The 26,174-nt window shown below is 46.2% G+C and overlaps 9 protein-coding genes across 9 annotated transcripts; 3 read left to right on the forward strand and 6 right to left on the reverse strand.

The window, feature by feature from the left end:
• Window positions 1-2,379: 2,379 nt before the first annotated feature.
• GGS22DRAFT_178746 (HPC2-domain-containing protein) lies at window positions 2,380-4,389 on the forward strand (the record flags this gene model as incomplete). The annotated part of the gene is made up of 2 exons (XM_047963596.1): window positions 2,380-4,076; window positions 4,128-4,389. The coding sequence occupies 2 exons, from the start codon at window positions 2,380-2,382 to the stop codon at window positions 4,387-4,389; spliced, it is 1,959 nt and encodes a 652-aa protein (XP_047820431.1).
• Window positions 4,390-4,921: 532 nt separating this feature from the next.
• GGS22DRAFT_158215 (NAD(P)-binding protein) lies at window positions 4,922-6,873 on the forward strand. The gene is made up of 10 exons (XM_047960606.1): window positions 4,922-5,008; window positions 5,161-5,250; window positions 5,313-5,342; window positions 5,423-5,636; window positions 5,728-5,843; window positions 5,905-6,040; window positions 6,121-6,148; window positions 6,213-6,306; window positions 6,400-6,542; window positions 6,659-6,873. Exons 2-10 carry the CDS (start codon window positions 5,187-5,189, stop codon window positions 6,749-6,751), a joined length of 918 nt encoding a protein of 305 aa, XP_047820432.1. The 5' UTR covers window positions 4,922-5,008; window positions 5,161-5,186; the 3' UTR covers window positions 6,752-6,873.
• Window positions 6,874-7,065: 192 nt separating this feature from the next.
• GGS22DRAFT_198997 (glycoside hydrolase family 5 protein) lies at window positions 7,066-8,462 on the reverse strand (the record flags this gene model as incomplete). The annotated part of the gene is made up of 3 exons (XM_047966216.1): window positions 7,066-7,832; window positions 7,887-8,213; window positions 8,271-8,462. 3 exons carry the CDS (start codon window positions 8,460-8,462, stop codon window positions 7,125-7,127), a joined length of 1,227 nt encoding a protein of 408 aa, XP_047820433.1. The 3' UTR covers window positions 7,066-7,124.
• Window positions 8,463-8,934: 472 nt separating this feature from the next.
• Window positions 8,935-10,260, reverse strand: GGS22DRAFT_158217 (uncharacterized protein). The gene is made up of 3 exons (XM_047960607.1): window positions 10,207-10,260; window positions 9,493-10,151; window positions 8,935-9,441 (listed from the first exon to the last, which is right to left on the reverse strand). The coding sequence occupies exons 1-3, from the start codon at window positions 10,240-10,242 to the stop codon at window positions 9,018-9,020; spliced, it is 1,119 nt and encodes a 372-aa protein (XP_047820434.1). The 5' UTR covers window positions 10,243-10,260; the 3' UTR covers window positions 8,935-9,017.
• A 996-nt stretch (window positions 10,261-11,256) lies between these two features.
• Window positions 11,257-13,452, reverse strand: GGS22DRAFT_158221 (PNK3P-domain-containing protein). The gene is made up of 7 exons (XM_047960608.1): window positions 13,016-13,452; window positions 12,418-12,955; window positions 12,145-12,329; window positions 12,085-12,094; window positions 11,884-12,029; window positions 11,706-11,822; window positions 11,257-11,653 (listed from the first exon to the last, which is right to left on the reverse strand). Exons 1-7 carry the CDS (start codon window positions 13,145-13,147, stop codon window positions 11,603-11,605), a joined length of 1,179 nt encoding a protein of 392 aa, XP_047820435.1. The 5' UTR covers window positions 13,148-13,452; the 3' UTR covers window positions 11,257-11,602.
• Window positions 13,453-13,561: 109 nt separating this feature from the next.
• Window positions 13,562-14,338, reverse strand: GGS22DRAFT_115532 (uncharacterized protein). Its single transcript, XM_047958086.1, has 2 exons — window positions 14,093-14,338; window positions 13,562-14,022 (listed from the first exon to the last, which is right to left on the reverse strand). The coding sequence occupies exons 1-2, from the start codon at window positions 14,254-14,256 to the stop codon at window positions 13,569-13,571; spliced, it is 618 nt and encodes a 205-aa protein (XP_047820436.1). The 5' UTR covers window positions 14,257-14,338; the 3' UTR covers window positions 13,562-13,568.
• Window positions 14,339-14,522: 184 nt separating this feature from the next.
• GGS22DRAFT_158225 (TPR-like protein) lies at window positions 14,523-18,448 on the forward strand. Its single transcript, XM_047960609.1, has 2 exons — window positions 14,523-15,724; window positions 15,845-18,448. Exons 1-2 carry the CDS (start codon window positions 14,713-14,715, stop codon window positions 18,085-18,087), a joined length of 3,255 nt encoding a protein of 1,084 aa, XP_047820437.1. The 5' UTR covers window positions 14,523-14,712; the 3' UTR covers window positions 18,088-18,448.
• A 33-nt stretch (window positions 18,449-18,481) lies between these two features.
• Window positions 18,482-19,593, reverse strand: GGS22DRAFT_199003 (uncharacterized protein; the record flags this gene model as incomplete). Its single annotated transcript, XM_047966217.1, has 3 exons — window positions 18,482-19,010; window positions 19,075-19,460; window positions 19,519-19,593. 3 exons carry the CDS (start codon window positions 19,591-19,593, stop codon window positions 18,482-18,484), a joined length of 990 nt encoding a protein of 329 aa, XP_047820438.1.
• A 1,343-nt stretch (window positions 19,594-20,936) lies between these two features.
• GGS22DRAFT_158227 (putative multidrug resistance protein fnx1) lies at window positions 20,937-23,522 on the reverse strand. The gene is made up of 8 exons (XM_047960610.1): window positions 23,465-23,522; window positions 23,198-23,405; window positions 23,001-23,134; window positions 22,821-22,944; window positions 22,560-22,766; window positions 22,129-22,488; window positions 21,706-22,070; window positions 20,937-21,649 (listed from the first exon to the last, which is right to left on the reverse strand). The coding sequence occupies exons 2-8, from the start codon at window positions 23,365-23,367 to the stop codon at window positions 21,354-21,356; spliced, it is 1,656 nt and encodes a 551-aa protein (XP_047820439.1). The 5' UTR covers window positions 23,368-23,405; window positions 23,465-23,522; the 3' UTR covers window positions 20,937-21,353.
• Window positions 23,523-26,174: the final 2,652 nt, after the last annotated feature.

Genomic DNA, 26,174 nt, shown 5'->3' on the forward strand with positions numbered 1-26,174 from the left:
CACAGTTCGGCGGAGAGGGAGGCTCAAGCTGCATGAAATTGAACAGTTCCCCACTCTTACTGCCTTTTTAAGTTTGCCGACCGTTCGGCTCATCCAACCCGGCGCTACCTATTCAAGGAAAGTACATCTGCAGCTATACCTGACCGCATACTACATATGTACACATCCATTCTTAGAGCTACCTTAACTAAGTCATATTAATCATGACCTATGCGGGAGATAGGGACAGGGACTTTCAAGATCTAAGGCCCTGAGGTAGATGACGACTGCCTACCTAGAGATTCCTTTCGACGACGGAGCGACGCGAAAGTTTTCAGCCGAGGCGAACCCTGCGCTTACCATATTAAGTAAGTAAATCAAGAATTATACCCTTATCTTATACAGTGCTTGACCCAGTGTTAGTAGCGAACGGGATATTTAATGTTTATTCTATTCAAGTTGTAACTTGAATGTACCTCGGAGTTGCCAGGACCCAGCCACATCTGGAATTTTTAGTTGGTCGCGTCCCGCCGAGCGGTCAATCAAAGTCCAACTGGCAAACTCCTAGTTTCTATTGCTAGCTTGAAGGCTATGTGACCCGATCCTTCGTATCTTTTCGTCCGGTCGTCCACAGTTGCCCACGGTTGCCCCCCTTTCTAAGCAAAGTTCCAGTGTATTACAGAACCCCTGGCGGGTCATTCACGGGTCTTTCACCTCTCCGTCTCTCTTTCGTACACATCATTACTTACCTATCACAAACCACGAATCTATGAATCCCCCGACTTTCCGTCTTCAGAAGCTAGCTAGAAGCTAGAAGCCGAGAAAAGCCAGAAGCCTAAGGCCAAACCCTAGGGCCACCTCATCACTCCGAAGTGTCATACGCCCACCCTCCTATCCTTCTTAACATTCGTTTTCTTACCCTTCTTGGTTTGATGGTTCCTTGATGTTCTAGTCTAGTCCCTTAGATATTTCCCTTTTGGTATAATTATTAGGCTCCATCGTCATCCCCCCCGAAAAAAGCTCAGGCCAAAAGTCCAAAGTGATAGTTCCTTGTCCCTACTTGTCCCCCCCGTCTCAGTCGTCCCAGTCCAATCCACACCCTAGTCGGATGACTTTTTCTTTCGCGATCTAATGCCTATGCGCCTAATAATTATCTCTTCTTCCTTTTCCACCCCCCATCATTGCATTGTAACAGTTCCCCCTTGAATTCCTAGTTGTTCCAATGACACCCCCAGGCTTACCTAGTTCCGATCTCTAATTCGATTTTTTTAATAATAAAATTTCCCACGCAACTCTCATTTCTAGCTAGTTAGATGGCCCCGATTTTTCTCGCCTTGTTGGAGAATAATTACCATTAACCATTTCCCAATCCCAATCCAAAACTGAAAAATAGTAGCCATCCCCATTCCCTCATTCCCCATTCCCTCCCGCAATCTTTTGCAACTTTACAATTCTTCCTCTTTTCTACTACTTTTTCTTCACAACAAAGATGAGTTTATCAAAATAAATCCATCTAATTCCATCACTTCCCCACGACTTTTCATTTCCTTTTTTATGTCATCTTACGCAAAAAAGTCAAGTGCACCTAATTCGATTATTCTCGAGTGGCTTATACCACTATAATAACCATTTATAATTCGGCAAAGTTTGGTACGGGCGGTCCGCATTGCGAAACATCTGCGCGATCTTGGTGAAGTTATTCAGAACCCGGACTCTCCATTTCCCATCTCTCCAAGGCCGCACCGACCACACGATTTCGAGGTCACGTTACCCAATAGCGTGTGTACTTCTGTACAACACGGTCCACTTGAGCCACTTGAGACTTTCACCAATCGCCCCTTTTAGGCGAATTAGTCAATCAGTCACAGTACGCGGTCGCTCTTTTTTTCGCGTACCTGCCTACTTCTTGCTGTAGCTGAGTCCACGTGCATCCACCCGCGCCTACTCAATCACGTAGCGCTCAACCGAGTTAGCTTCAAAGAATAGCCGGCAACCAGTAAAAAGATACATAAGATACAAATGTACAGTTTCTGGATTGGCCAATTCTAACTATAAAAGAGAATTTATACTTTCAAGGTTCTCTAGAAAGTGGGAAATTAAGCACGACAGTTACGACGGGAGTTTGTCTTTTTCTCAATTGCTCAGATAAATAAGCTGAAACACTTTTCGGTCTACTTATCTTGAGATTTCCACTCACTAAAAATTTCATCAAGAAATTTTTGAATTACAAATATTTCAACATTACATCACACACCACAACACTACACAACCTCAACCTACCCTCATTAACCCTGTTCATAAGACAGGATAACTGTCTGTCTCTTTGTCTTACTTCACTTAACATCCAGGGTTAGTGTCGAAGAACAGGATTATATCAGCAGACCGTAGGAGACCGTCACAATGGCTGCGGGCTCTAGCAACGCCCCAGCGCGATATAGCTCATCGCCTGAGTTGTCAGATCCACCTTCTATGTTATCAGCTCCTGCATCGCCATCAGGGTATAATAGAGCGAAGAATGGAGGTGAACTGGATGAGATTGTGGTCGATCCCACCACTATTCGATATGATGGATCCGGTCAGCCTATGTTAACGAAGGATGGCTTACCAAGGAGAAAGCCTGGCCCGAAGCCGGGGACAAGAATCAACAAACGGAGTAGTACGAATCCCGAGGAGGGTGAGAAGATCAAGCGGGTCCGGAAACAGAAAGAGAAAGATCCGAACACCTCAACCACGTCAAGGAGGCGTAAGGTTACATCGTTGGATGGTGAGGCGAGTGAATCACGATCACGGGCAACTAGTGTCGCTGGTGGTACAGGCAATGGAACAACAGCCCCTTCGCGACAAACCAAGATCACTGAGATGGTCACTGGTCAAAATCAAAACCGATTAGAGCCAACTCCTCAAAGAGAAGTAAAACGGGAAAACATACTTGGATCCATGTCCAACATCCTGAACGCGGAACCCGAGCCACCACAGCAATATTCGCGTCAGCAGTCCCAGCAAGCCCAGCAGCAGCCGGCGCGCCCAAGCATGCCTTCGCGGACAAGTGGCACGAATTACGACCCCATCCGTTCATCAAATTACGACCCGATACGGGGAACTATGAGCTATTCTAATCCAATGGGATCTCCTCGCGGCCCGTCCACCACCACGGGTATCGTTAACCGCGCAAGCGCATCTCCGTCTATCGCGAGTCTTGTTGACCCGCCCGTGCCCAATATTATTTCTCCAGTCCCGTCACACACGTCTTTTACGCATAACGTACAGTCACATTCTCAAGCACAGTCTGGCGCCCATAAGGAATCGAGCTCAATGCCGGAATCACCTAACCCCTTCCGCAAGGAATTCATTCCTCCTCCGGCGCCAAAGCCTCCTACGACCGAGGCTAAGGAAGTCAAGGAGACTAAGGAGACTAAGAAGTCGGTGCCACCTCTCGCCCCTACGGCTACGGCTATGTCTAAGATTGAAATTCGGCCAACGTCCATTACTACTATTGGTGGAGCTGGTTCAAAGAAGCCCTCGCCCAAGAATCTGAGCCTAGCATCATCTCCTCGCGTCAACGCCACGAAGGACTCCCTCGCCCCTCTTCCCGCTGGACCCGAGCGCTCTATCCTTGACTTCGGCAAAGCTGAACCGGGATCGGAGACGGTTGCGCCATCGATCATCCTCAACATTCCACTAAATGGGGAGACGAACAAGTATATAAATTTCATGCGTATGGCCGAAGACCAGTACGGTTGGGAGGCCCTTCACCCGCGACAAGCCGAACACAAAGCACGCAAGGCCCGCATTGCTGCGGCATCCGCTGCATTAGCCCAGAATGATTCCAGTCGCGAAGGGGACGAGATGTCGGTAGATGAATCTGACAATGAAGATTCCAACGTCGAGATGGGCGGTACCAGCGGACCTGACAAACCCGCCGATGGGAAACCAGTAAAGAAGAAGAGGCATTTCAAGGAGGACGAGTATGACAAAGACGATGACTTTGTTGACGACTCTGAATTACTCTGGGAGGAGCAAGCGGCGGCTAGTAGAGATGGCTTCTTCGTGTACTCCGGACCCTTAGTGCCGGAGGTTGAGAAGCCGGAAGCCGGGCGGTATGTACATCGAATTCCCTTCAATGATCGAATTATGCTGATTAAATCTAGCGGTGATGGTCTACCTAAGAGAGGACGAGGCTCGCGTGGCGGTCGCGGCGGTACACGCGGAGCTACTAGCACGACAGGGCGAGGCCGCGGTGGTGGACCTGGGTCTCGTGGAGGAGTAGTACGAAAACCCCGAATGACAAAAGCAGACAAGGCTCAGATGGATCGCGAGAAGGCCGAGCGCGAGGCAACACTGTTGAAATCAGCGACCGGCGGATCCTACAACGTTCTGCACCCGGGCAGCCCGCAATTTGCGGGCCTGTAGAACTATGCATTGCGAAGGAGTTGGCAATGAGAAGTTCGTGTTTGTAATATATGCACACACAGCATTGGCGTTAGGCGACATCTCTTTGATCGCCAACATCAGGCGTGGGGTTAAAGGGTCTCGAACACTGGCTCGATGGTTAAGCTCCTATTTATGTTGATACCATCACTATCACGGCGTATATGGGGAGTTGTGGAATTCGGCGTACAATTACTCAGTGACCTCAAATGGTTAGATTTGTTTTTAGGAAGTGCATTCTTTAATATGCCAATAGTAACAATGTGCTTCACCATCTGATCGATCGTCTATTCCAAGATTGCCCGCTGTATATGTGATACCGTAGAATAATAATAATAGCAGTAATACGGCGGGAATGTCTTTCAGCTATTGGTCGTGTAGGTTCGCGTTGATTGGTCCGGTATATGCTAGTTCCACTTTTCAAAAGCGGAGTGAAGAAAGTCGGAACCACCCCTGAAGCCGGACTCTGGTTTCCAAGCACGTCGCAATGAAATGCGCCTCCAGGTCGTCTCTTCGCCCGTTGTACGGAACTACTAGGTACCTAGCCTCCTTGTATATCGATATATGGTTGGTCATCATTAGGGCTCACCAAAACTGGCAGGTATTTATAAAGCCCGAAACGCCCGTCCACCCTACTATCCTTGCCCCTTTTTCTCCTCTCCTCTCCTCTTTTCTTTTCTTCCCTTCCCTCTCTACACACCATTTCCCCTTTCTCATCCTGCTTTATCATAGACCTTACGTCGGAGTCATTAGGTTCAATTGAATTAATCATCGTTGAAATGGCTTCACCACACCCCCTTTCCGCAGCTGCCTTGTTTTCGCTCAAGGGCTACGTCGCCGTCGGTTAGGCTTCCAACCCCTTTTTCCTTTGGCGTTCCGCTCTTTTGCTAACAGGCGCCACGCAGTGACTGGCGGCGGGACGGGCGTCGGATTGAGTAAGCCAACCTACCTACACATTGCCCATTACCCCTATTTTTCGACCAGGTTGTCAGACAACTTACACACAAGTGACTAGTGATCGCCCAAACACTGGCTGCCAACGGGGCTAAAGTCTACATCACCGGACGTCGCGTCGAGGTCCTTGAAACGAGTGCCCATGTCCATGGCGCGCCGGAAAGGCTTGGGGCGAGTGGTGGCGGTATCGTACCGCTTGCCATGGACGTTACCTCGAAGGAGAGCGTCAGGGCCACTGTGGCGAAGATCACGGAGAAGGAAGGGTTTGTTAACATGTAAGCTCCCCCCTATCATCAATACCTGATCGTGTTCGAGGAACTGCAATTGAATAGAACTGTTTTTCTGATGATTGTTAACGATAATTAGTCTTGTCAATAACGCGGGGGTGTGGGGCGGACGACCGACCGCGAGCCCAAAGGATGGACCGGAGGCTTTTAGTGAGGCGATGATGGCCGAGGAGAAGGAGGATAATTGGCAGAAATGTGAGGCATATCAAATATCTGACTCGTTCACGACTGAGTTTAGGTGCTAACTATTACATAGCATTCGACATCAATGTTACCTCGCAGTATTTCGTTACCGCCGCATTTCTGCCCCTCCTTGCTAAGGCGGTATCGGGCCCGACGGGAAAGGTGGGCAGTGTGATCAATAACTGCTCGGTAGGGGGTTGTCTGCGAATGTTAGTACTTCAATATACCATCATGACTTCAATGGAGAGAATAGGGGCTTACTATAGTGGTGACTGTGATCTTTCTATAGGTCGCAAAACCGCCAGTTCTCTTATAATGTAAGTCGCACTATATCCTCCTAAAGCGTTAAGGGTGCGGGTGGATATGGCTGACAGGTGACAGGCTAGCAAAGCCGCGTTTATACACCTTACGCGCCAATTGGCGTTCGAACTGAGCCATGAGCAGGTGAATGTTCGTGTCAATGGGCTTGCTCTAGGTGAGTATCTACTCTTGCTTATTGTCTCACCAGACCCCATCACATCCCCCTTTTCCACTCCAAACACAGAAATCACTAACAATAATGTGATAGGGTACTTCCCATCCGAAATGACCACCGGCGAATCCAACGGCGAGAACGAGAGCACGGCCTCCAACGAGCAATTCGGGAAATTCTTGGAGAGCATGGGCGGTAGGATACTTAACCGTATGGGAACGCCACAGGAGCTTGCTAGTGTATGTGCTACTTTTTCACTCGTTACCCCTATCTTTTCTACGTAGGCTGGTTCGACTTAAGAAAGGCGGACCTGTCTATTGCTAGAGAAATGCTTTGCTAACAGATATGATAATAGGTTGTGCTGATGCTTGCTACGAATGACTTTGTCTGGGGTACTGTCACGATTGTTGACGGCGGGTTTACCTTGGCCCTTCCTGGGAATATGTGATCCTATGAGTACCTGATAGATAGGGGGGCAGAGGGTAGTTTAAGACAACTTAGGTACAGGCAGGTAGGTATCTCTAGGCCACTGGGGCATATATCAATAAGAAAGAGTATTGAAGAAGAAAACTCCAATGCAAATCGAACCTCCGCCGGAAAAAAGGTCGAGATTAACTAATTGTATGATGAAATCTTTTTGCACTGCAGACAGCGTACTGCTTTTCCATTCTACCATTTATCGATTTCTACCGACCAGCTACTTCTTTATCTACAAAGTCCTCTCGTAAGTTGCTACACGTTGATCAAGTTAACCTTACCTACCTCCTAGGTACCTAAGTAGCAACCACCTGCGACCACAGACACAACCATATCCCAATAATCTAAAGCTCATTAACCTCCCTAGCATGATCATACACCAGCACCTTCGCCTCCTCGTCATCCAAATAGATAGTAAACCCATCATTATGATTCCGCCCATACGAGAACCCCGAAAACCCATACTGCCAAAACATATCCGCCATGTCCTCCTCCAGCATAATCCTCTGCCACCCCCCCTCGACCTCCGTCCTCGTCGCGTTCGCAGCCGGTATCCCATTCTGCTCCCGCACCTCCGGCGTCATCCACCCGTACTCCTCATGCACCACCGGCTTCCCCGCCCTCCTCCCCGCCTCCCCATGGTCCCTGATCCACTGGTCTGCCCACGCCACCGTCTTCGTCCACCAGTCCGGGTACGTGTGGAACACCCCGAAATCAATACTCTCCAACGCAAGCGTCGCGTCGAAATCCCCCCCGTCGGACCCGTTGTACGCCCAGTCCTCGGAGTCCCGGTTGAACCCGCCTTCCCCGCCCCATGTCACTAAGTGGTTGCCGTCGAGGCTTTTGATGAAACTGCTCATTTCGTCGATCCATGTTGTTAGAGTGGCGGCGGTGCAGTTCCCTGAGACGGGCAGGTTGCGCACGGAGTCCCCCCCGCAGCGCGGCTCGTTGGCGAGCTCCCAGGCCATGATTGTGGGGGAGTCTTTGTACCGCTCGATGAAGACGGAGATGTACCGCTTGTATGCGTCTTTGATCTGGGGGAGGCGGTAGAACTGTTGTCTGGTTAGCGCGCGGGGTGGGTAAATCATGGGGAAAGGGGGACTTGCGTCGTCGTGATATTTCCCGCCGAGATTGATGGTGAAGACGTCCATGCCCCCGTAGTCGGCCCAGTTGTTGGTGAAGGCGACGATGAGCTTGATGTCGGCTTTGGTGGCTGCGTCGACGACCTTGTCGAACTCGGTGATGTTGATGGTGGATGTGCCGTTCTCCCACCATTGGAATATGGCGTTTGTGGCACCCGCGCCTTCACCGCCGTATTGTGGTAGGCCTTGAGGGTCATACGTGACGTTCTTGTCGTTGAAGCCCCAGGTGCGGAATACCTTCAATCCAGCATCTCTGGCGGCGGCGAGCCCAATCTCGACATCGGTCGCATTCTGGAATGTGTTTAGTGATATTATCAATTGCACAAGATGTTTTGGGGTATTATTTACACTGTCGAAGGGGAAATAGTACGCATTGCTTCCAGCAAAATTGAAGTCTTCTCCATCAAGCTGGAACTTGCCTTTCTTAGTAGTGACGAACCCCTCAGGGACAGTTCTAGTCTTAGTCTTGTGGACAGGGTTGGCGTGGACCCCGCTTGTAAGTAGACCGAGGGATAGGAGGGTAAAGAATGCGACGACCATGCTGAAGATTGACTCTGTTCCTATATTAATCGTACATTTTGACTACAAATCAGCAGTCTCAATTGGAAATATTTGTCTAGTATTTATTCTATCGTGTTGCCGTTTTTTTCGATTTGAGTATTTCCTCTTTGGGCATTCGGAGGTCCTCGAACCGCAGTACTGGGATGTTGCCAATTGAGCCTCTCGGTAGCATTGACGACCTTTGATCCGCCAGTCACAGCAAGGGTCTTTTCACGATGACAGGGGCATTATGGTACTTACGGTTTAACGTAATGGTTCCTTGAATTGTGGGACTTGGACATCACCTACTTTTGCGGAGAAATAGGAGTGCAGTGGGGTTGCGTATTCTAAACACTTGATCACATTTAGAATAAGGGGGATATACTCAATGAGCGAACTTCGTATTTATTAAGAGCTTTTTACAGCATTGTAGAAGGATGTCAACCGCCATACAATCGCATGCACTGGTTATGCTCACTGCCTACCTACATACCTAACCTCTCTTAGAAAGACACATGCTTTTTAAATAGCAAGCCGTGCGGCATAAAGGACGTTTCAAAGATGAAGTTCTGCCGGTGTCACGCCGCTCTTCAGTTGTCTTTCTGTGAGTACGTCACGATTTCGTAGAATCCTTGTTATGATGTCTGTTGAACTGATGGTCTGGGTCATTGGTATGACGAAACCTTTGCCTTGTAGTTCTAGGAACTCATAGGGGTCAGAACCAGTCGTTAATAAGGACTCTATGTTATGACCAAAGTAATCGATGTGCAATTTTGCTACGAATTCCGGATGGAGAATGGATGGGCAGTCTTCTATGACCTCGTCCACGTACTTGCATGCACGAATGACCTCAGCTCTTTCGGCGCAAGACATGATTGTGGTACCGTTGAGGGTTCGCATAGCTTCATCCCCTATCACTCCTACCAGGAGATACGTGTTGGGAATAGCTTGTTTCGCGAATTCGAGAGACCTCACGTGGCTGTACTTAAAAATTAGTAGACGCTGCGAAACAAGTACGAAATGCTCTCACCCATAATGGAACATGTCCCAGGCCCCATGAACGTAGACTCGAACTTGAAGACCAGAGGAGGGTTTATCAAATTCGAATTTGGGCGTGGAAACTAACGATGCTGGATTCTCCTCAAGATTCAGAGTGCTGTATCCATGGCCCTCTGAATTGGAGATGCCGTTACCTATGAATTTGGTTGGAACTCTCATGTGAGAAGTGCTGACAAGCCGAGATAGATTTCTAACTACTGTGTAGTAAGCACTTCCGTTCCGTTTAGCTAATTTCGCAATCATCGAGTGATTCTCATTAATTGGTACTCTGACTTCGTTTGCCCAATATAGACATGCGGTGCTTTCCGACGCGTTTATGGCGCTCTTTGCGGTTCGGACAATCGACCCATCGTCAAGGAACTCGCACTGGGGAGTTTGGCGTAGCTCAAAGCAAGAAACGATTTTCAAATCTTTGGTGGCTCTTGAGAAACGTTCTTTCAAAGCTTTGATATAAGTTGAACCTGGCTCGATGTCTCGTATAAGATTCTCTGATGCCTGACCCGCAAGTCCTGGCAGTATGTTGGCTACCCACATGCCGTTGTGAGGTGTCCCGAAGAATACAAGCCCACGAATGGAGTGATGAATATCAGCAAGTGAAGGAGACGTGCTGTCAGCGCATCGGCACCACGCCTGGAAAGTTTAGCTCTCTTAAGGATCATAACTGTCTGTAGCTGAGACTACTCACGTCCTTAATGATTAGGCCACCAGTAGAATGGCCCATGAGAATTAAAGGGCTTCTCTATGATAAGTGTTCGTTAGCTCTATAAACTTTTGGTATGCTTTGGGATGCGTGGTACTAACCCTTTTCGCTTGATTCGGTGACCTCAGTCTGTAATTCACCAAGTCCATAACAAAACCCTCCGTCATTTCCGATAACGTCGAAATTGAATCGCTATTCCCAACCTCGGAGGAGTATCCATAGATCAAGACGCGAGAATTCGGAATATCCACCGGGACGTGATCCCTAAGCCACATGGAACCGTCATAACATTGCCAGGAAGCAAAAGCTTTACCGCCTAGTCCTGTTAGGGCGATTATGCTAGCTAGGTCAGCACCTTTATCTACCAGGCCTGAGGGATTATTATACTATCACACTACGTACTCGACAGCTTCATCTTCATCGGCTGGATTATTCATCGCCGTGAACCCATGGAAATGAAAGTCTATCCAGACACGAGAAAATTTCTCCTGGAGATCGCAGAAGAACGCCGACAGCAGGCTTCCATGCTTGTAGGGCAGTGATACCAAAGCGGGAGGCTCTTCCTCGAAAGTCACAGTGGAGACTAGCCATGGAACTGTAGAGTCGTGAGCGCTGGCGACGGAGAGGTACTGGATGGTATCTCTCATAGCCGATGGGAAAAATTGGCGAATTTCTTCAGTCAATGTTCCATCTGGAATTTGGCTGAGCCTGTACGTTCGTTGAGAGAGTATTGGCGATGCCATCGTGTGTATGAGATGTGAAGATAGAAGATTTGACTTCTGCTGATTACTACCTACCTGTCTAGGTACCTGGTAGGTTAGGTATTAACGGTCATCCCCGCACTAGACGAAAAGAGGCGCCCCGACTCCGGCCGCCGTCCAGCTTCAATATGATCTGATTCTCTTGGAGCAGTTGTGTTATCGTGACAAATGTGAAAACAAGTCTCTACATCAATAGCGATAAAACTCTTGTACTACTAGATACTACCTATCATGATTGCCTTGTAGTTTATTTATTAGCGCGGTGTTATGTGAACTGCTCTATGGATTTAAATTCACTTTTTGATTTTCATTCCAGGTCTAGGACACCGATTCCCCCTAATGAATGCGTCTAGTTACAGTGGATACCTCCCTCTAGCAAACCCTGGAAATGAACCTTGCAAAAGCCCTGGAGGAATGGAAAACTCACATTTTGGTGGACATAAGCGCTACGCGCGCTGCAATTACAGCACGCCCCTACCATTAAATTCTAAGCTTACAATGTTAGGTTGGCAGCTTAATATCTCCTCCAGCGGTATCGGTATCCAATATCCTGGCAATAGAATTCAACAAGAGCAATGGACGCGAGGAAGATAAAAGAAATTTATTTCCACTACAAGAAATCACAGCCAAAATCGTCTCCATATATCACGCTCTTCTTCGGTGCCGCTCCACTACCTTTGAATCAGCCTTAGCACGATCTCAATCATATGCAAGGGTTTATACTCTGAAATTAATCTCGTGAACAGCACGAAAGCCTTCACAGGTAGTTGGTTTTTGGAAACGAGGCAAAAGGTCGAGAAAATGTAACCGTGGATACACAAGCCGATTCTCTAGGTTCATCTATTCCACGGATTTATTAGTTTACATTACAGTATATTGAATTGTAAAAGTCAATACGCACCAAGGGCCCACCAAGTGCTCGAACCGTGTCATTGTGAAGACATAAATTAGTCGGCGACATGAAACAAAATGCATCAGCTGAAATCCCGTGTTTAGCAGCCATTGATATCCAAGTAGTTCGAGATTCAATATCGATATTCAAATCATCTAGATAGTCTGGTTAGGAGAGGAGTGTCGGTGCCCAAATGACAGATCTACGAACCGATTACAACCTGATCTTGGTCAACACCTGTAGAACATGATATTGGATTGGGGAGTTTACCGGAATTCCTTGCGTCATCGCTTCATCGACTGCGTGGACAAAAGATTCTCTAGAATCATATGACCGTGCATCTCGTCTTGTGAATCCCCGATCTTGGAGGACGCGGCGATAAAACGTAGATTTTCCTGCACCAGGAAGGCCAATGAGGATGATCATTGAAAGAGACGAGAAGTGTACCATGTTGACTAGGTACAGATATAGCAATCAGCCTTGGGCGCTTTTAATCCACGTTAACTACCTAGGTACTAGGAGTAATTAGGTAGGTATACTTACCCAAATCTTCTTCCTCCTTATTGGTATTAAGATACCACTCGGGGTGAAACTTATGGCCTAGAGGCTCCGGGTCCTTACCTAAAAAGAATACTTCAGGGGTATAAAAAGGGACTCCGGCATTCATCGCCCAGTGCACATCCGAGTCTGAGAAGTCATTTTCGCGACCAGCGGCATCTCCGACGACGAAGGACTGAGCCTTGTCTATGACACATCCTTCGTTTCCTGTTACCTTGGGGATGATCGACCATAATCCCGGTCTAGGCTTTCGGTAGATGTCATTCGCACATGCCACGAGCAAAGTGACCGGTATCTTCAAATCGCGCATAATGAACTCCATCTTCCTTTTGAAAGGAGCAGCCTCAGGCGCTTCACTGCCATCGAATTCAGTCAACCGCCCTTGGTTTGAAGTAATTATGATTGTGTATTTCTTGAGTGCAAGGGCCTGTAACTTGGCGGGTATGCTATCGTCCCACCACCGCCAATCGGTCTCGTCATTTCCGTGCAGCGTTCCCGACTTCGACATGATGAGAGTCTTGTTCTAGTAGTGAACTTCATTAGATGATGGGAGTATAAGAAGAGTTTCGATCGATTTATGTACCAAATCAATTGCTGCAACCTTTAAGTCCTCCCGCAAAGCAGTGTTATCGTGGCTCAACTCTAGTCCCGCACACCGACCGACAAGAACGAAGCCTCCCGAATTATGGAGCGTCCATGTTACCGGTAGCTCCATAGGTAACTAGAGATGAAAAGGTACTTGAATATGGATCGTAGATACCTTTAAAACAAGTGCGGTATATTCCAATGTTTTGGTTAAAGATAAGATACGAACTCAGTTAGGTACCTACCAGAGACATATTACAATCACGATGGATATCGCATGAAGAGAAAACCATGGATAAGTGGAGTAGAAGAGAAGTTCGAACCAATCATAGAGGGGATAGTCTGGAATAACGCAAAGAAATAATGAGAGCCTTATGTAATATTATAGATTTACATATTTAGTTCTGCTAAAATTCAATCCCTTCACGATTAGGTACCTCAAAAGGTGCTATAAAGATCTATGTCGGAAGAAACTTGGGGATATCCGCCACCTTTTTGTAGGATAGTATTTCCGCCTTAGGGGTAAGAAAATTCATTTTATAGACCTATGTTTACCTACTACGTAATTTAATCCACTGTAACTTCAACCAAGAGATCTTCATATCGGCCCGTGAAGCCCCATTCTTTAATTGCCGGAGCACATACTCATCCCGATTCCGAATGACGCGCGAGATAATCTGAGTTGTAGACCCCCATTCCTTGACTCTAGGAATGACTAGAAACTTTCCTTGCTCCTTAATGAAGCGATATGGATCTGGCTCATTGGTATCAGCGTGAGCAAAGTAGTCGATACAGTACTCATCCATGAACTCTGGCGTCAAGACTGGCTCGCAATCTTGGATAACCTCATCAACGTATTTGCATCCCCTAACGACTTGTGCACGATCTTCTGCCGAGATGACCGTCAAACCTTTAACTCGAATCGTGTCTGGGTCAGTAGTCACCCCCACGATGACGTGTGTGTCGGGGAAAATGGTTTTAACCACTTCAAAGAATTGAACATGCCTAGGTGGGGTATTTTTCAGCTTGAGCGCCTCTATCATAAGCGCTAGAATTTATAGAGAGAAATACCTACCCTGTGTGAAACAAATCAAAAACACCGTGGGCAAAGATTCGAACAGGTCGGTTAGAAGGAGGTTGGTTGGTTGAATACCCGACTGGGTCAATAAGAGTCGTTCCTGTGGACGGATGGTCCTCCTCGGAGCCGCTTGGCTTGGCTGATGTTCCTCCGGATTCCATATCACTATCAGAGCTCAATTTTTGTTTCAGCTTATTCAAAATGAGTTAAGGAAGCTTGAGGGGGCATTTTAGAGAATTTTACAAGGGGGTGTTTAAAAACTGTGAAGTAGTGGGGGTGGCTTATAGAATGCAACTATATGACAATAGCCAATAAAATTGAACACCGCAGTGAGGCTGTCTTGGCTTGGTGTAGCTTATGAACGATCTTCATACCTGAACACCCCGCACCTTTCATGGTTTGCTGCCTTTTACGCCGTTTTAATATTGACAAAAAAGGACTTGGATACCGCGCTACTATTACCTTTTGCTTCAGGGGGTAAATTTTGGAGATAATCACACGGGAGTTACCTACAACCCACAGATTAGGTCTCAAAGTCGACACAAGAGAATGACCGTCCGACACGATTTCCAGTCCGACTACCGAAAGTTGGTTGATTCCATCTGTCAGAAGTCAGCATGTCTCCGCGCTTCGATCATGGTGACTACACCATCGGTTGGATCTGTGCCTTACCGAAAGAGATGACCGCCGCCATAGCGATGCTCGATGTAACTCACGATAGCCTCCCACAGCCAGCATCGGATTATAATAACTACTGTTTGGGATCCATTGGAGAGTTTAACATAGCCATTGCGGGCCTGCCAGGAGGGGATATTGGGAGCCACCCAGCCTCTGCTGTGGCTATTAGAATGGTATCTACCTTCCCTAATCTAAAGATAGGACTCATGGTAGGCATCGGGGGTGGTGTTCCGAGTAAGGAGCATGACATCAGACTCGGCGACGTTGTCGTTAGCATACCAGCGAATGGGTTTGGCGGTGTTGTACAACATGATATGGGAAAGAATACTAAGGATGGCGGATGGGTGCGAACCGGGTCCTTAAATGGGCCGCCGTCGGTCCTAAGAACAACGATCTCGAAACTAATGTCCATGCATCAAATACACGGTAATAAGATTGAGATTTTCCTGTCGGAGATGGTGGAACGTCATCCTAATCTATCCCCGCAATTCACTCGTCAGGACACTTATTCCGACACACTGTATGAGCCTGAACCTGAAGAGCCGGGAGCGTTTCAAGGCTGGGTAGAAGTTGAACGGCAGCCCCGGAAACCACACGAATTGATCAAAATACATTATGGGTTAATTGCGTCAGGAAATCAAGTGATAAAGAGTGGCCGATTGCGGGATCAGATTAGCTCTCGACTTGGTGGCGTATTATGTTTTGAGATGGAGGCGGCTGGCTTAATGAATGAGTTGCCGTGTGTTGTCATACGAGGCATATGTGACTATGCCGATGCCCATAAGAACAAGGAATGGCAGGAATATGCAGCAGCGGTTGCAGCAGCCTACACAAAAGAGCTTGTAACTGCATTACCAACAATAAGTGTTGAAAAACAAGCTTCTCGAGAAACGCAAGCACCGACGCCTATCATCCAGGATCACTTCGTTACCGTACAGAGTCAATCACTAGGTTGGTACTTTCCCGAGTAACATGAGGCCCCTAAGAAGAACCGTACCAGATGTTATACCTCTAGTTAAAATGATATCTTCTACCATAGTCACTACCTCATTACTAACATCATGAACACAGGACCCCACTGGATGGTGCCCTTCTTCAGAAACCAGCACTTTGTCGCACGCGAGCAGGAGCTTTCTACGTTACGGCGTTGGTCATCATCCGAAGAGTTATGCCATAGTATGGCTATATTCGGGCTCGGTGGCGTGGGCAAGACTCAAATCGCACTTGAATTTGCTTACCGCACAAAAGATGAAAACCCAAACTGCTCTGTCTTCTGGGTTCCAGCGACTGACCGTCTGGCATTCGAACATGCCTACAAACAGATCGGCCACCTGCTTAACATACCGGGCATAGATGCAAATGGGGCAGATGTTCTCCAACTTGTTAAAGATGGGTTAAGCGATAAGGGGGCAGGTCAGTGGCTGATGATAATTGACAATGCGGACGACATCAACATGATTTTCCGGCAACCTTCGAGCGTTGAAGTATCCGCGCCAGCACTGATAGACTACGTTCCTTTCAGTCCGAATGGATCTACACTTATTACTACACGAAATCGCAAGGTGGCTGTGAGACAAGCCGCTAATAAAATCATCTTTCTAGAGATAATGGGACCAGATGACGCGAAACAGTTACTAGAAAGGTCGTTGTTGCGGCAAGAAATACTTTCAGATGTCAATGTTACTATGGAGCTTCTCCGTATTCTTGGCTTCTTGCCCTTAGCAATCATCCACGCGGCGTCTTATATTAATGAGAACGACACGACTATTGAAGATTATACGAGTCTGTACAATGATAGCGAAACAGAAGTAATGAAAGTATTGAGTGAGGATTTCGAAGTGCATGGAAGATACAAGACCGTGAAGAACTCTATCGCAGCAACATGGTTGATCTCCTTGAGTCAACTAACTCGCACAAATCCTGTTGCCATTGATTATCTCTCTTTCATGGCTTGCTTGTCCAACAATAGCATCTCACAATCACTTCTTCTACCGGTGGAATCGAAGAAACAAAGCCTGGAGGCGGTTGGGGCACTCAAGGCTTACTCGTTTATTAGGAAACGAGAAGATGGTCCTAGTTTCGATATACACCCGTTAGTCCACCTGGCTTCGAGAAATTGGTTGAGAAACGAAAGTAAACTACAGATGTGGACCGATAAAGCAATTGTGCGGCTAGTCGACCTTCTCCCAGATGGTGGACATGATAACAGAGCGATATGGACTGCATACTTACCTCACGCAAAATACCTTTTGACTTCAGCTATAGCCGTGGAAGGTAAATTGCAAGTTGTAGTACTAGCAGAGAAGTTGGCCAAATGCCTTTACAGCAACGGCGAGTACAACGAAGCATATCATGTATACGAACGGGCACTGGATTTACGAACAAAGGCCTCTGGCCTGGAGAATCGCGACACTTTGAGAAATATGTTTGGCATGGCCGAGGCCCTGGACCATCAAGGCAAATTCAAGCAAGCGGAACATCTACATCGAGAGATCCTGGAACTTAGGAAAAAGGTTCTTGGCCCTAAAGACCCCGAAGTAGGAAGAAGCATGAACTACCTGGCCCAGGCACTATATGACGACGGGAACTACGCAGAATCAGAACGGGTGCATCGAGATGCGCTTGCACTGCAGAACGAGGTACTCCACCCTGAGCATCCAAACGCGTTGACCACTACCGGGTATCTCGCCCAAACATTAGGTCAGCAAGGAAAATACGTGGAAGCGGAAGAGATGCACAGAAACCTGCTCAAAACTCGGCTCAGAGTGGCGGGGGAAGAGTACCCGGGCACTCTAGCGACGATGAGTTGTCTCGGCGTCGCACAGGGAGACCTAGGGAACTATGCGGACGCGGAACAGACGCACCGACGCGTGTTAGGCCTCCGCGTGAAAGTGTTAGGAGATCGCCACCCGCACACGGCGATAACCAAGCGCTGGCTCGCCGACGCACTTCTCCACCAAGGAAAGTACGAAGAGGCGTTTCGTCTCAACCAGGAGGCTCTCGGGCTCCAATTGGAACTGCTGGGTCCAATGCATCCGAACACCATCCTGGCTCTGGGTAACTTAGGCGATATCCTCTTCTACCAAGGACAGACTGATCGAGCTGAGGAGGTTTATAGTCAGGTGCTTGATCGACAAATCAAGGTTCTGGGAACAGATCACCCGGAGACTTTGGGAGGTATGAAGAGAATCGCGGATGTTTTGGATAGGCAGGGGAAACATGTCGAGGCTAAGGAAATGTACCGGAAGGTTTTTGAGGCGCGAGCTGCGGTTTTGGGACCGCGACATCCGAAAACGTTGGCGACGCCTCATTGAATTATGCTTGATATGTAATTAATTTTTGGATACCTATCCTTTATTATATTTGTCGTTTCCTGATGCTCTGGTTTCAGGGGGATATTGTGGTAGGATAAAATCTGGCTACTGTCTTTTCCTATAAGTTCTAGGTTATTTATAGGTGCTTTGTTAGCCAGCGGACAGCTGCAACGCTTAAAAATATAGGGGGCTTTAAGCGCTGTGGTGCCGTTTAGGTCGGTGCATGAATGCCCCTCATCCCCACTTTAGGGTTATCCCATAGGCTAACGGGTTGAATGGACTAAGGGGTACAATGAAGGGTAAAATGATGAGATTACCTAGTAGGTAACGACTATTAAAATATTTATTTTTCTAAAGACAATCGTAGGAAACTAATATGAGGATAAGAACTTTATTAATCGGAAGATTCGCAGTCCAACCAAGGATGTGTGTGTCCTGGATGACGAGGAGTTATTGCAACACCTGGATTCTCACTGGTAGTAATAGCAATCTCGGTAGTCCTAAGTATCCCCCCGTCATAAAACGATGCAAATTCTTCCTCCTGAAGCTGATTCACTCCGCCGCTGCTCCGTGTTCTTACAGGCTGTAAGTCGGTCAGATTTACTACACTATCCTCATCTACCCAAGGGGTTACGTCAGGGTGCGTGCCGCGTTGACTCGGTTGAGGTCTCGAAAGACGTTGTGAACTATCTGCGGAAGAATCCTGTGAAAAGAAGAATCCTAACTTTTCTCGCAATCGGATGCCAATGCTGGGAAATTGGAATGGGTCGCGGAATGCGATAGGAAGTGCCGGAACGCAGAATATTAGGCCCGCTGTTGAACATTCAGCTGTGCCCCAGATCAGGTGTGTAGAGAAATCGTAAGTGAGGTTAGTAGTCGTGTGAACTGCAGAGGCGACGCGGCCTGCAGCACACATACAAGTCCTGTGGCAAAGTTACGGTTATTAGCATCCTCAGAACCATAATACTCAAGTAAGAATTGACGCACATGATGCCTACAGAGAAAACTGCAGAGACGCCAACCCTCTGTTTAGCCGACAATGATAATTTCCAGATAATCCTATGCGGAACTAACAGCATAGCAATATCAAATACTAAGTGAATAGAGGTGATGATAACGTTGAACATGTTGACATCGATACACGTTCCTGGGAGATATCGACGCCAGATCTTTTCTCGCGGAGTGCATGCGTAATCGGTGCAAAGGATTGTTGCCAGGTATAAAGAGCAGTTTGCTCCGATCATACCACAACAGATCCAGTAGAATGTATTGCGAGTTGCCCTCGGAATAAAGAGATAAACCCACTCCAGGATTATAGCTACCTTGAACAATGCAAGAGCAACGCAATATTCGATAATGATAACCACGTAAGACTGTGTTAGGTGAGTGGTCTGACCCAGGGCTTGGGCTTCTAATATGTGCAGTACTAACATATATGAACGTTTCGAAATCTCCCTCTCGCACATTCCACTGTTTCACGAACAAACCGGAACCTAAACGGGTCATGGTGGCAAATTGAACGCATCCAGTAATGAAGAATGGCTGGTCTATGTTAGCATGCTACTATCTTTTATTGTGTCGAGCATAGTAATACAGAAAAAAAAAGGGACGTTTTGTACAAATCCGAGAAGCCCAATATCTTCGTATTGTTAAGTTAGTTAGATAGGTATTGAGATGGCTTGGAAAAGGGGTGGTCGTGGTACTAACAATCTTCAAATCTAGCCCTTTTTACATAGAATATCCTCGTATAGATTCGCATCAGAAAGAATACAGTAGTAAGAGAAGCACAAGCAGAAACTACAGCAACAGCTAGAACGTTTCTGTTAGATGGGTTGATGAAGTTGGATTCAATGCCAGCCGGAGGCTTCAAGGCTGGTCCCCTTCTAATTTCTTCGATTATCTTGTCGTCGAGAGGTGGGTTGGAAGCCATCATTACGAAAATGAAGAATACCTAGGTATCTTTGGAGGAAAATCAAGAGCAAAAAAAAGATTGGCTCCTACAAGGTAGGTATACATCGTTTATGTGAGCCTTGTCATCGATTATTATCAACCAACTGGCGGATGGAGGAAACGTCCTATACCTTTATCAGCTCAGCTACTGTCATTCTAATCAGCAAAGTACTACACGCGCTCTAAATCATCGGGATAATCTCAAATAGGTAACAAGGCTATGGAAAGAGTGTGTAAATCTAGTTACTGTCGGGAAGTATTCTATTTTTATGGATACGAAGCAGATTGATCAATAGGTAAGATCTACAAAAGAATAGAATATACCTCGGTAGGTAGGTAGGTACCTAGTAGATATGCACTTAATGGGGATGAAAGTCCACCTAATGGTTGCGTACTAGGCGCATTGGTAGTGATAATGTATGGTAACACGCATTGTCATGAAAAGAGCGGAATGATATCTCGTTGGCTGGATATGAGGTATGTAGAGATGTAACCCCAAGTTGGTAATGAAAAGGTAAAACTTTGATATTCGCCCCTACCGTCGGTACGGCTGCGGGATAACACAACGTTGCAACCAATGGGACTTCAAATATACCGAGTCCAGTTGGCAGTGTTGTAGGTATGTGGGTTCCAAGGTTCATAGTCCTACGAAGTGCTTACATCTAAACCTCGTCGCAAATACTTACCGAATTCTTCATTTCACTACCTCCTCTACTTCCCCCACTCGATTTTTCTATTTTTGATATTCGTGTGTGCTCTTCAGCTAATATCAGTATATATCAAGTACTCATTATCCTATCCTATTGAATGTTTGAGACGCTTATATGTAGTACGGACCAAAGACCCCTAGCACAATCTTATAGCTACTGAGTAGTCTATTCGCGAAGTGTAGGTAGGTATCGAGTAGGATAGATGTATTTTCTTTTCTAATTGTCTTCCTTGCGCACTTGAAAACTTCTGGAAACACGGTTGAAGATATGATAACTCGATGTTTCCTCTGTGATTAGAAATTAGCTTCTCCAAACAGGAGTATTCGTATTCCATATGCACCACGTCACGTTGTGTATATACCTTCCATAGTAGGGAGGCATGTACTCTAGAGGCAAACATGAGCGCGAAAGCTAGATCCTCGCCTCCCTCGCAGGTACCTACCTAGGTATTAATAAGTAGGTACACACTAGGTAAGCAAGGGGCCAAAAGCCATGCAATAGCCTCTCCCTCGGAATCTTACATTCCCAGATAAGCTACGTACTGGTATTCTAACTGGAGGTCGATATATGATCGAGAAACTACAAAGAAACCTTTGAACATGTATTTCAAATTGTAAGCTGCGTTTTCCTCCACATCATCAAGCTCGCGGGGACTTGCAATGCGGCTGAAACGCAGAGCACAAGGACCTCGCGATTGTAACTTTCTGCGAGGACCAACCTAACTTGATCCTGGAGTTCCGGAGACAAGGTAGGTAAGAGTGTAGATATGGCGTTGGTATCTGAAATACCTAAAAGTGCCTGTAGCTGGGGTCGTAAAAATGTGTTCGAGACCGATGTCGCGATTGCTAGAACTATGGAGCTACCCATCATTCTGATCTGGGACCCGGTGCCCATGCCGGTAGCTGAGAAAAATTAGAACATTTTAACCTTCCTCTGCTGGAAAGATATTAGCACTTACCATTGTCAAACCTCTCAATTACAAATGGAATCATTGTAAACAATAATGCGAAATTAGATCCGCAGCCAAGTCCGGCCACAACCTCTAAACCGTAGATCCGTGGCGGGATAGTTAAAATGCTTGGAAGAGTGCCCAATACGGCAAATGCGATTACTTGTAAGATAGACCCGAACAACAGGAGGTAAACCAACGGAATGTGTTTCCCTGCAAGAATAGACCCAATGATTGATCCTATTGGAAGGAGGGCCGTATATGGGATCAATCTCACGCCAGCCTCGAGGCCAGAAGTGTTATACACTAACTCGAATCTCTGCGGGATGATAAACATGGAAACAATAGTAGGACCGCCAAGGAATAGCAAATTTCTAATAAAATCCCATTAGTTAAACTGTTGATAATTTTGATCAAAACATGATTTCTCACAATAAAACTCCCATCATATGACGATTCGTTAAAAATCGCCATGGCAGGATGGGCTCCCGAGCACCGTTAGCACGTGTGACATGGCGCTCCCAGAAAACCAGCGCAATCCAAAGGAGCCCAGATATCGTCAATAAGGAAATGACGTATCCGGATCTCCATGGGAAATCCTTGTCGGCTTCCTCAAATCCTGAAGTCAAGGCCAGTGTAGCGAGCAAGATGAGAACAGTACCAAGTATGTCTATCCGACCGAGCGGGCTGCTCGTGACGGCTTCTCGCCGGTATTTCGGTCGATCGCCGTATGGAAAACCGTTGGGAATAGCAACAATCGCTATGATAAATGCTGGAACACATATCGGAACACTGTCATTCGACTCACGTGTGAGTAGACCTGTAGGTAATGCGAGGATACGTAACACGGTATTCGAACTAACTTAATGATGAAAATCCACCTCCAACTTGTCCCGGAAGCAATAGCTCCACCGACAATAGGTCCCAATAGAAGCGCCAAAGCGTTGACTATTGAGATGTTCGATATGTATTTGGTGTACTTCTCCGGTGGGACCAGCTCAATGACGAATATTGTAGCCAGAGACCAACACCCACCGCCGCCGACGCCTTGCAGGGCGCGAAAAACAGCACTGTTTGAATATGAGTATTAAATTTGTGGGATGTGAATATGGGTAAAATCTCACAGTTGTACGATGGTCTGCGAAGCGCTACAGGCAGCAGAGAAAATGATGAAAATTAAAATGGATAACAAGAAGATTGGTTTTCGCCCAAATATATCGCTAAACTTGGCAAATATGACGATGACAGCTATTCGCGTACATTAGCAACGGGAAAAGGGTAGGTTCAGCGTTCTAATGACGGACCAACGTATCCAAGCAAATACGCAGAAACAACCCAACTAACATTGTTAAACCCTCCTAAGTCGTTTGTGATTGAGACTAAAGCTGTGACGACGACGGGAACCTCGAAGTTGACCATAAACATCATTATTGCCACGCTGCCGATAATGTAAGTTGACCTGAATATTCATGAATGGGTCGGTAATGAAAATGTGACTGACGCGGCGGAGATCAACCAAAATTTAGGACCCTGAATGTACACAATATCGCGGTCGCCATCTTTCGGCTGCTCGATACCCAAATCCAGTTCTTCCTGCTCTACTTCGGACTTGGGTTCAGAAATACCATCAAAGGCGTGGCCGTGAAGGCCTTCATTCGATTCCGGCTCCATCGTGAAGTAATGAGACAAACGTAGCCGGAACTAGGTACCTAGGTAGATAATGAGAATTTCCATCGGAAGTAAAGATTAATAGAGGAAAAGAATGTACCTAAAGAGGGATTACTTGACTTAAGCTGCCATGCAGTAGGTAGGAATGGTGTTGATACATGGCGTATTGTGTTAGGTTTCATCGGCGAGCAACGCCGTTCCGGTAACCAATACACCATTTTTGATAAGCGCCACAGTGCTACTCATTCTGCCCTATGAATCTCCTTCTACAGTCGGGGTCGACCCCGAATGTCATGTTCACATGTCCGGGCCGAAGGAGTGGGTGTGTTACACATAATAAAGAAAATGAATTATATATTAAACGTAGAATTCTTTCAAATTTTTAAAATTGTTACGGTAAGTACTCGCATATGTACCTGCCCTTATGAGAGCGCGTCATTCTTGGGGTAGGGGGTAGGGGTAAGGGTTGTATTTTTCTCAGAGGCGGCGGTGGGGTAGAAAACCTGGGCGATGAGATGAGATCTTAATTTTCGATAAGCCCCTTTAAGACTAAAATGCGTATTTAATATCAAAATATTATCAGCCTTTCAACCACAAATTCTTTTTATTTGGTTTCAAAGTTCTTGTGTGTCAGTTGTCACGCACACAAGTGTCAAGTAAGGGTTGAACTTTAGGTACCGTTATGCATGTTGGATCGAATTGGTGTGCGTGGGGTTTGGTTGACGGGTCTGGGTTCAAGAACGACACGGAACACCCGCTCGACCACTACATTATATGCCGTTAGAAGATCATTCTCATATTAATTGAAAAGCTTATGCAAGGCCCTTTCTGGAAATGGGGGCGATTTTTATTTTATTTGGTTAGAATCCAAATGTTAAGGTTATATGAGTCGAATGGTATTAGGTAAACTGAAAAGTCTGGATTAGGTAATCGGACATCTCTAATTATTACATAAGCCTATTGGGGTTATGTAATCAAAGGCGCAATTACATAAGCAGGTCCTTAGGTAATGATCAAGCTCCAAATGTTAATTCTATGGCTAGAATTTAATAAGAACAAAGGCCAATTAGATACAACCCGCATTCGCAGTGATGATAAAATCCACACCAGATGAAATCACGCACGAAGGATTGTCACTGTTCATGTGGAGGAAGCCCTCTAGATGTTTCCACAAATACCCGACACTCTTTAGAGAAGGCAGGTCATTGATAGTTACAAGGTACAATTAGATGGAAAGAACCTTCTTGCCGTAAACGGCAATCTCAGCTAGTAGCATTGACACCTCCAGGAACTGACGTCGGTGGGAGTTTGTACCCAGTATCTCTCTACATATGCATCTACAACATACCTCCCGAGTCTCTCTACAAGTAGGTACTTTTATCTACTAATATCATACACCCACTTACTTACCCATGCAAGTTGTCGAAGTTTCGTTTCATAGACTAAAGTACCTAAATAGTATTATTTTAGTTCTTAACTACACTACCGGGAGGGGGGGGTATCTGGACATGGTCACAGGGATAGTCACCAGGGGTGTACATAATGTCAACTAGTAATCATTAACTCACAGTCACCAGTCTGATTGGCTGTTGGTGGGATAGTATCACCCCCGAGGGCAATCGTAACCCTTTAGCAAGGATTATATCGAAGGAAATAGCTACCTTGGAGACAGCCTCACCTTCTATTACAACGGTTGTTGATCCAACAGATGTCAGGTTGGTGATCGTCACCAGGTCAGTAATTGTTACGGAACCTATATTTTTAAAAAGAAAAAAGGAAAAAGAAGAAGCTATCGCGATCAATTGAATACTAGGTATTGCCTTAGGGCTTGAAGGTGTATTTTATTACTTTGAAAGTCAGGTTTTTTTTACAGTCAAAGTCACTTGAACTACTTGAACTACTTGAACTACTACTACTATTGATTTACGAGATTTACCATTACACTACGAGACTACGATTATAGTTTGCATGATTACTAATCCCAGTTTCTTCGAACTTTGATATATAACCTATTCAGGGAGATCAAGGATACGTAAGATACGTATCTTGGATGCGTTGATCTGACATTGTGTCAGGTCCTGGCACTGTTGCCAGGCTTTGACACTATTGCCAGGGCTGAAGATAAATTCAGCTCTAAACCATTGCAGCAATCGTATCCACCTTGTAACGCTTTCAATTATATAATAATTGTATCGATATACAATAATATCAATTCAGAAATTATAGCTGTAATACTGTTGATCCTTAGTAAGGCTTATAGAAGGTGGTGATCAGGTCAAAATACTGAAACGTTAGTTGTGACCATGTCCAAATACCCCCCCCTCCCGGTAGTGTAAAGGACTTACGTGAATGAGGCTTAAAACCTCGTATCTAGCTTAGCTTGAAAGGGTCACTTGCTTACCCACTTATACTTACTTACTAGGTACGTAGTAGTCGTAACGCAACACATGCACAGGTAGGGTGGGGGCTAAAATTTGGTACCTTCCGTCCTTTGTAATTGCATCCTATATAAAGTTTATGTTAGCTTCAAGTCTAATATCATGTGCTCTAAGTACTACAGTGCTTGAATACGTGATTGGAGGATGAAAAAGTTTGAGTTGGGGGGATTTCAAAAGAGATCTGCAGTTTTAGATTGATCGCTTTGTCTCCCAATTCTGTCCATTTAAACATTATTCGTTTCCTTCTACCTACCGAGATTTGTAGTCGATTATCCCGCACCAGACCGCATTTTGAGTCACTGGAACTAGGCTATTGGTTCTTAACTGTAGCCTTACGAAGATTATGAGGATAGGTAACATCAACCTCGCTAA

This window comes from Annulohypoxylon maeteangense (genome assembly GCF_022496945.1).
Source record: "Annulohypoxylon maeteangense strain CBS 123835 unplaced genomic scaffold GGS22scaffold_5, whole genome shotgun sequence".
Taxonomy (NCBI): domain Eukaryota; kingdom Fungi; phylum Ascomycota; class Sordariomycetes; order Xylariales; family Hypoxylaceae; genus Annulohypoxylon; species Annulohypoxylon maeteangense.

What these genes read in the sequence shown, in the direction of transcription:
- GGS22DRAFT_158227 (XM_047960610.1), bottom strand. Translation starts at nt 23,367, where the DNA reads ATGGAGCCGGAATCGAATGAAGGCCTTCACGGCCACGCCTTTGATGGT. An exon ending in TTTTGGTTGATCTCCGCCGC is followed by an intron (nt 23,135 to 23,197) that starts GTCAGTCACATT and finishes CATTATCGGCAG; the next exon opens with CGTGGCAATAATGATGTTTA. An exon ending in AATTGAGAGGTTTGACAATG is followed by an intron (nt 21,650 to 21,705) that starts GTAAGTGCTAAT and finishes AATTTTTCTCAG; the next exon opens with CTACCGGCATGGGCACCGGG.
- GGS22DRAFT_158215 (XM_047960606.1), top strand. Translation starts at nt 5,187, where the DNA reads ATGGCTTCACCACACCCCCTTTCCGCAGCTGCCTTGTTTTCGCTCAAG. An exon ending in CAAGGGCTACGTCGCCGTCG is followed by an intron (nt 5,251 to 5,312) that starts GTTAGGCTTCCA and finishes GGCGCCACGCAG; the next exon opens with TGACTGGCGGCGGGACGGGC. An exon ending in CGGGACGGGCGTCGGATTGA is followed by an intron (nt 5,343 to 5,422) that starts GTAAGCCAACCT and finishes ACAAGTGACTAG; the next exon opens with TGATCGCCCAAACACTGGCT.
- GGS22DRAFT_158225 (XM_047960609.1), top strand. Translation starts at nt 14,713, where the DNA reads ATGTCTCCGCGCTTCGATCATGGTGACTACACCATCGGTTGGATCTGT. An exon ending in CGTACAGAGTCAATCACTAG is followed by an intron (nt 15,725 to 15,844) that starts GTTGGTACTTTC and finishes TCATGAACACAG; the next exon opens with GACCCCACTGGATGGTGCCC.
- GGS22DRAFT_158217 (XM_047960607.1), bottom strand. Translation starts at nt 10,242, where the DNA reads ATGGGCCATTCTACTGGTGGCCTAATCATTAAGGAC. An exon ending in GTGGCCTAATCATTAAGGAC is followed by an intron (nt 10,152 to 10,206) that starts GTGAGTAGTCTC and finishes TAAACTTTCCAG; the next exon opens with GCGTGGTGCCGATGCGCTGA. An exon ending in TGGGACATGTTCCATTATGG is followed by an intron (nt 9,442 to 9,492) that starts GTGAGAGCATTT and finishes TTTTAAGTACAG; the next exon opens with CCACGTGAGGTCTCTCGAAT.
- GGS22DRAFT_158221 (XM_047960608.1), bottom strand. Translation starts at nt 13,147, where the DNA reads ATGGAGCTACCGGTAACATGGACGCTCCATAATTCGGGAGGCTTCGTT. An exon ending in AGGTTGCAGCAATTGATTTG is followed by an intron (nt 12,956 to 13,015) that starts GTACATAAATCG and finishes GTTCACTACTAG; the next exon opens with AACAAGACTCTCATCATGTC. An exon ending in TTCACGAGATTAATTTCAGA is followed by an intron (nt 11,654 to 11,705) that starts GTATAAACCCTT and finishes ATTCAAAGGTAG; the next exon opens with TGGAGCGGCACCGAAGAAGA.
- GGS22DRAFT_115532 (XM_047958086.1), bottom strand. Translation starts at nt 14,256, where the DNA reads ATGGAATCCGGAGGAACATCAGCCAAGCCAAGCGGCTCCGAGGAGGAC. An exon ending in TTTGATTTGTTTCACACAGG is followed by an intron (nt 14,023 to 14,092) that starts GTAGGTATTTCT and finishes TACCCCACCTAG; the next exon opens with GCATGTTCAATTCTTTGAAG.